The sequence below is a fragment of the Notothenia rossii genome (assembly GCF_949606895.1).
Source record: "Notothenia rossii genome assembly, chromosome: 3".
Classification (NCBI taxonomy): Eukaryota; Metazoa; Chordata; class Actinopteri; order Perciformes; family Nototheniidae; genus Notothenia; species Notothenia rossii.
Genome location: NC_136901.1, coordinates 37,766,414 through 37,777,768, shown reverse-complemented (window position 1 = coordinate 37,777,768; position 11,355 = coordinate 37,766,414). Strand labels below are relative to the sequence as shown.

Below are 11,355 nucleotides of genomic sequence, written 5' to 3'. Positions count from 1 at the left end.
AACAAACAAATGATTTTTGTATCAGGCTTAACAAAAGTGTTGTTGTTTATTTGTCTGTTTTTATCGAGTGTTACCTTCAGAGCGTCGTGGAAGATGGGAACACCTGGATGGAAGACGCAGGAATCTATTGGAGGAAAAAGGAAAAGGGTCAGTCTGTATTTAGACACAAACACACACATACACACACACACACACACACACACACACACACACACACACACACACACACACACACACACACACACACACACACACACACACACACACACACACACACACACACACACACACACACACACACACACACACACACACACACACACACACACACACACACACACACACACACACACACTTCCACATACACGTTCAGTGTCTATTCTTTGTATTCTCTCTCTCTGTCTCTCTCTCTGTCTCTCTCTCACTCACTCTCACACACACACTCAGCAGGGTGTGTCAGCTGTTCACAGAGGTCAGTGGGAGCGCCCCATAAAAGGAAGTGGGTTGCTACAAATGCTCTGAGGATTCCACACACACATGGCACACACACACATGGCACACACACACACACACACACACACACACACACACACACACACACACACACACACACACACACACACACACACACACACACACACACACACACACACACACACACACACACACACACACACACACACACACACACTACAATAAGGTAACATATTTGTTGACGTCACACACACACTCAGGCTTGGCGAATAAACCCAGACCCTAAATCTGGTTTCCTTTCCACCTGTTGTGCTCTGTTAAAGTCAGTTTCTCTGCTCACTCCCACTGCATGTGTTCGGTGTTTTCTTTAACATTTTGTCACATTCAAACCCACATTTGAGCATTAATGAGTCATTTAGCAAATAAACAAACCTATAAGTGTGCTCCCAAAAGGGTTATTTCAAAGTAAAAGCACACAAAAACCCAGTCAACACCTAAAATATTGGTAGTGCTTCCATACACATGGCCTGTTACACTGTACAAGCTATGCTCACACACACACACACACACACACACACACACACACACACACACACACACACACACACACACACACACACACACACACACACACACACACACACACACACACACACACACACACACACACCATTTATTACAATAAGGTCACATATTTTTTATGTCAAACACTCAGTTTATCCTGGCTTGGTAACACCTGTTGTAAAAGACAGTTTAACACTCAAAGTGATCTGTGCCCACATGTATTTTGTGTTTTCTTTAACAATTTTTCAAATTCAAACCCACATTTGATCAACATTGTGTGATGTCAGACCTATACAAATGGTAAAAAAGTAATAATTTCAAAATAAAAGCACACAAAAACCCAATCCTAGACTAAAATATTGGTAGTGGTGGTTTGGGAAAATGCTTAGTTTCAAATAGTAATGTTTTGCACATGTGGTGTATTCTTGAACAGTGACAGGGTTTGAATGTGCTATTTTAGCCCAAAAGTTAAATTAACATAATTTAAGAACAATCCAAGAAAATCTGTTCACCACCTGCACTTATACACCTACATATTTTAGGCTTTTATGTCTTTTAACACCTAAATATGAACCCAATCCTCAAACTGAATGGAGTGGACTTAGTATTTGTAGTTAAAGTGAATCAGGGTCTCACCCTCTTTGTTCTTGACGCCGTCATACTTCAGTCCGCAGCCTTTGTTGTAGCACAGCAGAGCCATGTTGGATTCTGGGAAGTCTTCACAGGTTAAAATCCTCTCTTATTTTCCTGTCTCCTGCTTTTAATGCTTTGAGGACTTCCAGAAGTTTCTCAGGACAGAAAGGAAAGGTCCAGATCTTCTCCTGGAGAGAGCAGAAAGAAAGAGGGGGTCTCTCTCTCTCTCTCTCTCTCTCTCTCTCTCTCTCTCTCTCTCTCTCTCTCTCTCTCTAGGCTGAATGAAAGTTAAAAATAGCAGCTCCCTCCTCTCACCCCTCGCTCGATTTACAGCTGTCAAAACTTATCTGGAGTTTGGGGGGTGGGCTGTCACAAGCTGTGGCCGACAGAAGCCACAACAGGACTGACGGATCCAGTCTGGACCAATCACAGGCCTGGTTCCTCAGGAGAAGCAGGCTCACAGATTCAAAGGCTTTAAAGGTCACCTATTATGCAAAATCCTCTTCTCCATGTCTCTTCTACATCAACATGTGTCCCCTCTTCTTCATGTCTCTTCTACATCAACATGTGTCCCCTCTTCTCCATGTCTCTTCTACATCAACATGTGTCCCCTCTTCTTCATGTCTCTTCTACATCAACATGTGTCCCCTCTTCTCCATGTCTCTTCTACATCAACATGTGTCCCCTCTTCTTCATGTCTCTTCTACATCAACATGTGTCCCCTCTTCTTCATGTCTCTTCTAGATCAACATGTGTCCCCTCTTCTCCATGTCTCTTCTACATCAACATGTGTCCCCTCTTCTTCATGTCTCTTCTACATCAACATGTGTCCCCTCTTCTTCATGTCTCTTCTACATCAACATGTGTCCCCTCTTCTCCATGTCTCTTCTACATCAACATGTGTCCCCTCTTCTCCATGTCTCTTCTACATCAACATGTGTCCCCTCTTCTCCATGTCTCTTCTACATCAACATGTGTCCCCTCTTCTTCATGTCTCTTCTACATCAACATGTGTCCCCTCTTCTTCATGTCTCTTCTACATCAACATGTGTCCTCTCTTCTTCATGTCTCTTCTACATCAACATGTGTCCCCTCTTCTTCATGTCTCTTCTACATCAACATGTGTCCCCTCTGTGGAAAGAGACTCTGAAAGTTTCAGGAAAAAATATTCTTTCTCTTTTTGTTCTGATCCATTTCTATAAAAACCTGTCTGATCAGATTTTGGCCACTTTATGATGTCATAACGATGTGTTGTCTTGTGTAACCATCATTAGCCAATCAGCAACCAAGGTAACCCCCCCCTTGCTCCGCTCAAGGGACGCTGTGTGTGGTGACGAAAAGCTGGTTCGAGGGGCCCCCAGTGAATGTTTGCCTAGGGGCCCCACCGACTCTAGGATCGCCACTGCTTTTTTTCCCATGGTGATAACATGATCGACCATCTACTGTATGAAGTCTTCGTTGGCCATTGTTTGGAAGAACAATTTCAAAGCTAGTTGGGTGAGAATAAAAACAAAATCAGAGCTTTTAGTGAAGTTATTTGCTCTTCCTTCAGAGAGAAAATGCTATAGTTATATAAATGATGCTTAAACAGAACCTATCTTCAGGAGCGGCAATTGTTGTTTTAGAAAAAAAAAGTATCATATCAGTGTCACATCAAGATAACCTTGCGAACATAACAAATAAAATAATGTAATTTTGCTGCCAAACTAGGTCTTAACCCTCCTGTTGTCTTCGGGTGAATCTGACCGATTTACTACTTTCATCAATCATAACTTTTTTGTTTTACATCCGATTGCATTAAGGCTTCATGATATCCTTCACAGTAGACATTTGAACATATACAATCGCTGATCACCACTTTCATTTGATTCTGGATGGTTTAGTCAACTTTGTAACACCCATGGTGTTCCCGGTAAAAAATAACCGCCATAAAGAAAAGGAATTAGTAACCATCAGATCGATCACACACACACACACCCACACACACACCCACACACACACCCACCCACACACACACCCACACACACACACACACACACACACACACACACACACACACACACACACACATTTCCACATACACGTTCAGTGTCTATTCTATGTACTGCAGTTGTTTATGTGTACCAGTCTGATACAATATGTACAGTTTGAAAGGGTGTTAAATGAAATTTGGTTTTGATTAATGTTTTTGGTGTTAATGTAATAGCAGTTAAAACAGGACCGGTCAAATTTCACCGCGAACACCAAAGTAAGGGGGGGGGGGGGGGGGGGGGGGGGGGAACGAAGACAATAGGAGGGTTCAATCAGTGGTTTTGGTCACAAGACAAACAACTGTATTATCTAAAGAAGGCAACTCATTAATGTGCAATATTAAACACATTTATTGAAGTTTGCTGTTAAAACAATTATATATTACCTTATTTGTACTGTTAATACCTGTTATAATTCACAAAATACATTGTTTTTACTTCAGAAAGCAAACAGAAAAGCAATATATTCAGTATTTTATTATTTTCAAATGCAGTGTTTGAAGATTAGTGGCTGGTTTATAACGTGTTATTGCAATTGGATTACTTCCCATTAAGAAAGCAGCTGTTAAACATAAGGAGTATTATTAATAGCTGTAGGTCATGCACTAAGTGTGTTCATTAGTAATGAAGGCTATCATGTTGCAGAGTGTTTTTTTACAAGCTGTTTTTTCTGTTTTGTTGCCAAATATCCATCATGGGGCGCAGAAAGACAAATAGCCGTTGCTGGTTGTTGCCTGTAAATTATTCACTAAAGACAAAGCAGTGCTGTTTGTCAGCCGCAGTGTGTTTGAATGATATATTTCCCACTAAGAACCATTTCATCAAAAACTCCTGAAATGCGACCGAATGCATCACCCCGGCGTCTGTGAGAGCCTCTCGGTGCGGGGGAGGAACAAATGTACACAAACACTTTCATTATTCAGAGCTCGGTGGGAGTCAGGAGGCGAACTCGTGTTTAGAATCCTTCACCATGGGAGCTGCAGCTGTTGTTGTAACAGAATCAGAGCGAGTGTTTCAGGTTAACGTGTTGAGACAAGAGGGGATATACAGGTGTGTATTTATGTATACAGGTGTATACAGGTGTACACACAAACATGTACACAGTCATACGCACTGGGAACGAGCTGTAATGCATGTTTTAGTTTGAACGTTTCCCACCATTGTATGAGAACAGTACCATTAACATGACCTAAAGAAAGGCATTTAAAAACCACCTGGAGCTGCATAGAAATATCCGGTAACACTTTATATTAAGGTACATAAATTCACCATCAACTAGTTGTTAATTAACATGCATATTAGCGCTTTATGACTCGGTATAAACACTTATTAATGCCTTATTCCTGCAGTTCTCAACCCGTGGGCTGCGGCCCCTAGTGGTCTGCGAAGGCATTGCAAGTGGGCCGCCAAATCATTTGCAAAACATTATCATTTGTGTGGAAACATTTGATTATTACGATTTTTTTTTAAATTTGAAACTCTTTTCCTTTTTCTTTCTTTATCCTCCTTAGCAACGGTAATTCCAGTCCTTGACAGCATTCTGTTCTACAGGATTAACAACGTGTCACATGTTCTGAACTGACCAATCAGAATCAAGTATTCAACTAAACAGTGTAATACAAATGTCTGTTTGTTACTGATAGCCAGCTCCTTTTTCTAATTGAAATAAAAAGTAATCTGAGAACTGTATTTAGACTCTGTATTGTTTATGTTTAAATGTGGGCTGCGAAAAAAAAAAATGTGATTCTGAAGTGGGCCCTGAGATGAAAAAGGGTGGGAACCGCTGTGGATCAGTGCCACATGGCCGGTAACAGAAATGTCTCCATATTCTAAAAGTACTAAGCCATTAGTTGAGTTTTTCCTCAATAACCCTCTAATTAGTGCTTATTTATTGCAAGTAAGGAAGTTGGTGTACATTAGTTTTGGTCTTAATTAATATGCTCTGCTCAATATGGGCCTAATAAGGCAGTAGTACCACAAGAATAGTAATTCCCCCATAATAACACTTAACAAATATGATATATTCTTATGTAACAAGACATGAAACTATCAGTGTTAATTGTGTCTAAATAACTCAAAATTAGGTATTTCGATCTAAGAATATACCTCAAACATGCCAATCACAGAATAATTCAGAGCTCATTGAGTAAAACTTAAAACTGACAAAATGCTAATTGAAGATCTCACTAGAGCTGAATAATACAAAATATATATTCTTAGGCCCTCTGGCGGTGCATTAGAAATCAGACTGTTGACACTTCAAGGCCTTGCATTTTTAGTAGCTGAGCTTTAAAATAAAATGTTAAGTGTTTGAGTCTAGAGTCTCTGGCTGTTCCTTTGGCAAATGTAAAAAATTAAATAACCAGACGAGTCGATTAGGAATGGAAAATGACTTTTTATTTCTTCCAAAAAAAGAGAGAAAACAGATCCCTAGAATAAACAAATATACTGCTGTAAAATAAAAGCCTGTGATTTTTTTGTCAACTGTAACATTTGTTTTTGCCTTTCCATGCTTGATACAATCCATATAATTCTGCTTTAAATAAATAGAAAAAATGTACAAAGAGATGGGGGGGGGGGGGGGGGGGGATGGGGGGAGACAGAGAAGCGAGTGAGACAGATTAAAAGTTGTACTCTGCTCAAAAAACATTTGGCATCATTGAGAATTCATGGCTGATCCTGAAAACCTGCGTCGTCTGTCTTTTCGTCCCGTCCCCACGGAGGAGTAATCATACCTATATACTGCTGTAATAACACTAATATCTTTCAAAAAAATAAAGAGTAAATTAAAAAATAATTGCAGATTATGAGAGTATGTGTTTAAGCTCTGTGTTGTGAGTGTGTGTGTGTGTGTTTCTTTATATACAGAATAGTGAGGCAGCAATCCGAGGGTTTCTTACCAAAAAACACAGATGTAGAAAAAACAGAACGTGCACAAGAGATCTTTGATTCAACACACGGACGACAATGTATCTGTTAAACAGCCTCTCTCTTAGTTTCGGTTATTTTTGCGGGTTTTTTGACACAGTTGCAATGCATTGAGCGACCACTAGATGGCGCCACTTTGAGAAACCGGAAATCTGTGCTGCAGATAAGAAATGTGACATCTTTGGGAGAAGAAACACAAAAAGACTTGAGCTCCGTTTTTGCTACAGTGGCTCGTTTAGTGACATAACAAACGTCTGTCAGATTCAGTCTCTGTCGTGGACGGCAAACAAACGGTCGAGGAAATGTTGATCGACATTCGCCTTTTTCAAGAACCATTTAGAAACGGGGACAACAAGAGGAGGGAATTTATCTTCATCATCACCATCACTGTCATGCTTTTTCGGAAAAAGGACAACGAACAACGATACAACCATGCGCTCGCCAGAAAGGAGTCTGCTCTCCGAATGTTTGACACACTTGGCCTTAGCAGAGAACAGACGTTTTAATATGACATCAACGTTTATCCGTGTTTCCTTCTCCACCTCGATTCATGCTACAACAATGCAGAGAGGTGGTAGCAGCTTTTTGACGTAGAGAGAAAACCACGACGTCTGATCCCAAAAGGTTGACATCAAGAAAGAAACAGTGGTTGTCCTGGGAAACTCCCGGCTGTAAATGTGAAGAAAGTCTGAATTTTAAAGGGAGGGAGTTGCCGAAAAACGAGCCCGCATGCTCGGCCAAAACCCCTCCCTGGATAAATACTGAAGAAAATGACCGACATTATAAATCCGTGATGATTACCGGCACTTACATCGACCCTAAGGACCCCAGCCAGTAACATTTTACGAGACCAAAACCCATAGTCGTCTCCACGCTCTCTATCCAACAAACACTTTGAAAACCACTCGAGACAAACAGACAAAGACAATCTCATTGCAACAGGCAGGACTGGATGCCATGCAGAAGTTTAGAAAACAGAAAGGAAAGAAGAACGGACCAAGAAGAAACCACAATTGCAGGTTTAGATTGAAAAGGAACAAGTTATTCAGGGTGAGTCGAACGTAGGTGAGTCGGGTATTTTGCCAATAAACAACTGGCACAGACTTTACTGTCCTTCAAATCCATATTCTGAGAAGGTTATTACGAAACATCAAGAATCGCCCTGACCTGATATTAATGATTGTTTCTAAGATCCAGGGTGGCGATGATCTGATTCTGGATCAGTGCCACACGGCCGGTAACAGCTTCTCTTTCTAAACTGCCAATTTCCAAATGCCTTATGTCCCTGAAAATGAAGAGCTGTGATTAGAGCTAATTTTTAGTGATGACATCAATTAAGATAATTTTTTAATGAGTCCAAGTTGGAATCCAATTAGACGAGTATTCTAGGTTTGGACACCCAGGATTTGTGTTGATAAACGGCAGAAAGTCGATTTTTTTTAAAGGTGTTTTGTCTTTTGACTTCCCAGGTGATTCCCTCGCTACTTGCCAAACTTCTGAATGCACTTTACAAGTGGCTAGTTAACCAGACAACCTTTCAAACTGCTGCTTCAATCAAAAAGCATTCAGTGTTAGCCAATTTCCAATCCAACTTACTTGACTGGCTTTATGTCTTTCCGAAATCCAAAAAAAGTCTCCCATTTGTCACTTAACCTGGATATGCAAGAATCAGATTGGCTGTTCGGGTTCAACAGTCCAACCGGAGACAATAGGCTGCTGACATCATAATGAGAGACAGAGGTGGCCGATGTTGTCGATATAAAAACAAAAATATAAGATGATGACCTTATCTAACCAGACACTGGAGCGATGCTAACAGCGAGAAGAAAATAGCGCACTCAAAGCGAACCACAAAGCCTGAGAGCCTCCGAAAGGTCTACAGCTAAAGGACAGAGACACCAAGAGAGATACTAGAGCTATAGATACTAGACACTGGCAGAGGGGAGGACACGGTGGGAAATCTACTTCTTCTATAAGGAAGATACTATGAGAGGCTAAGCTAACACAAGACTGCGACAGGAAGCGTCTAAGAGCAATATCTATCCAACAGCGACAGTGATGGGTGGGAGCAGACAATCTAGACAGGAACTGGTTATTATTACAATTTTTTTTTTTACATATCTACACATACCAAACAGTGACGAAGCAGGCTTAAAAAAAGCATTCTAGAGATAGACCAACTAGACAGAGTTGAGAGGCTGAAGCGAGATGGTGAAGATGATGAGCTATCACTGGGATGTGGATTTGGGATGGGACTACAAAAAGTTTCAAGTTCGTTGTTAGAATGGCAGGAAAAACTATTTTTGCTACCCGCCAAAGTGGCCGGTAGATTAGAACAAACGTGTTATTGTAAAACCTCAAACGATTTCTACAAACTTCAAATCTCTTTCTCAACTTTTTCACACCACATCTGGCGACAGCTCCTCTTGCAGCAGGTTAGTCACTTCAGTGCAACATTTTTGCAACAAAATTTAGATTTTACAAAAACAAAAAAGAAAGCACATTTTGTGTCAAACTCGCTGGCTCAAATTTGGCTCGAAATCTGACACAATTTGACCCTCAGAAATAGCCCTCAATGGAAAACATACACACGTGAACACGCACAAAAAAAGCATGGTACAGACCGACAGTCGAACTCGTGGTGACGGATGCTTTGGCTAAAGAATGGTTATGACTTCTTACACAGATTTGATCCCCTGGAGCCACGGAGCCGCACTTTAAAGCCACTCACTTCGATTCAGTGCAATTTAAAGTGAATTCAACTCGATGCAATAAAATGTATCCCTCACTCAGTGCTGCTGTCATCAATAATTGGCACATAATGTGGATCTGCCAATAATCAGGTGTGGCAAATGAAAAAGCTCTTATTTTTAGAAACCTTTGACGTCTGAATCTTGTTGGTCAGCTGATGAGGACATGAAGAACAGATACACAGAGATCAACAAGGGGGGCTAACAGGATGCTAATGATGCTAGTTAACAATTCGTAGTGGCTTTAGCGTAAACAATACAATAAAATGGGTTTTATTTTTACGTTCTACTGAGCGTGACAGGAGCCAAAATGTGTCAAGATAAAGGTGTAAAACTGTGTCTGGCTGACGGCCATCTTTTTCTGGGGAGAGGGATGATTTATAGACCGAAATATGTCAAGTCATACGTGTCTTGTTAGCAATCAAGCTAACACACTTTCTAACTGACAGTTTGAATGCTAGCTAGCTTTGAGAGATTTCTTTCCCCTTTTTATTAACTTTTTATTTGATTAAATAACTAGAATATAATGCCAAAAGGGACCACAGAGTTGATATATTGAAGCCCAAGAGTAAATGTGGCCGCTAGCACTAGCTAACAAGGTGTTAGCTAGTGCTAGCTGCCACATTATGTGATTTACGACACCACCATGCTTTAAAAACCACACCTTTCTCAGTAAAGCACAGATGAATTTTGCTGCATCACTCTCTTGCGTGGCTAGGCTTTAAGATGTTTGGTTCACAGACAATTTAGACGCCGTGCTAACACGTTGTCACCGCTAATCCCAGTCGCTCTGTGTGTATCTGTACTTTAGGGAGAAGAAAATAATGCAGTATGAGTAACAAAGACGTAAGCTTAAAAACCCATAACAACAAACGCTCAACTACTATTAACAAATGGTTCAACAAATTGCTGTACAAGCCCCGATAACATTCAGGAGAGGCTGCAGAAGAAAAATACAAAGATATCCCCAACAGAGCGGAAAATTACGGGAAACACACTCGAGAAGATTTGCCTCTAAATCCGTCGCTGATTGGACGGTCGTGGTCACAGACAGCGAACAAAGACGATGGAAAGGAGGTCGGTTGTGAAGGTATTGTCTGAAACAACTACACACACACACACTTCCACACACACCTGTCCTCCCTTAAGTGCTCCCAGGTTGCCGTTGCAGGCAGACAGTAACCCAGAGAGGACAAAATAGCACCAGTATGAAATAAAGCTAATTCTGCAGCAGAGACTTTCTCAGAGGTAGGATTTCCCTCTTCTCTACTCCGCCATCTTTCTTCACATCTATCTCTCGCATCCCTATTCCCTCTCCTGAAGCAATCACTCCATTGATATGATTTCAAAACACAAAATAGACAGAAAGAAGCCAGACACACACATACAGTTGTTTCAGACAATGACCAACAAGGATGATATCTCCCGTACACATCCCTCCATCCTCTTTCCGGTCGTGTTCCCCTCCTCTTTCCAACTTGTTTTTTCGGTGTCTCTCAGTCGTTTTAGCTCGTTTCAAATCATCCCCCCGTCCATCGGATCGTTCCTCTTGTGTGTTTTCTTCTGCTGTTTGTTTGTTGCTTTTTGGCACTCTGCTTCCCCCCCCCCCGACTGGATTACATAAACTGCATCTGAATAGACAGGGGGGAGTAAAAATAAGTGGGATAAATAAAACGGAGAAACTGCTTATTTAGGTCATTTTACCAATGCAATGAAAAATGACTTTGGCATACTGCTTCGATACCAACAATGCATTTATCATACACAGTCAATTAAATACAATAAAACAGGTCAATCAAAAAGCTTTAAGATACACAAAATGATATATATATTTGCAATTTTATTAATTTATATTTATTTTTAATATCTATCCTTCTACCTAAGCCTGACTTTTGATAATAAATAACATTTTACACATATACACAGTTTTAACACTAACTTTTCCAATTAACATATCTATACCGAATGCTACCCAT

The 11,355-nt window shown here is 40.7% G+C and overlaps 2 protein-coding genes across 8 annotated transcripts in view; both read right to left on the bottom strand.

Moving 5' to 3' along the window:
- The window catches only part of LOC307033396 (cysteine and histidine-rich domain-containing protein 1), a 10,896-nt gene extending 8,963 nt beyond the window's left edge, over positions 1-1,933 (bottom strand). The window contains exons 1-2 of the mRNA XM_079671853.1: positions 1,675-1,933; positions 75-124 (exon numbers count right to left, since the gene is read on the bottom strand). Of these exons, the coding sequence (XP_079527979.1) occupies positions 75-124; positions 1,675-1,738 (114 nt within the window). The 5' untranslated portion in view covers positions 1,739-1,933. The remainder of the gene's footprint in view (positions 1-74; positions 125-1,674) is intronic.
- A 4,143-nt stretch (positions 1,934-6,076) lies between these two features.
- The window catches only part of LOC307033394 (phosphatidylinositol-binding clathrin assembly protein), an 84,759-nt gene continuing 79,480 nt past the window's right edge, over positions 6,077-11,355 (bottom strand). For all 7 annotated transcript variants that reach the window (XM_079671845.1, XM_079671849.1, XM_079671847.1 and 4 more), the window contains one exon: positions 6,077-11,010. In XM_079671845.1, coding sequence (XP_079527971.1) covers positions 10,996-11,010 — 15 coding nt within the window. In that variant the 3' untranslated portion in view covers positions 6,077-10,995. The remainder of the gene's footprint in view (positions 11,011-11,355) is intronic.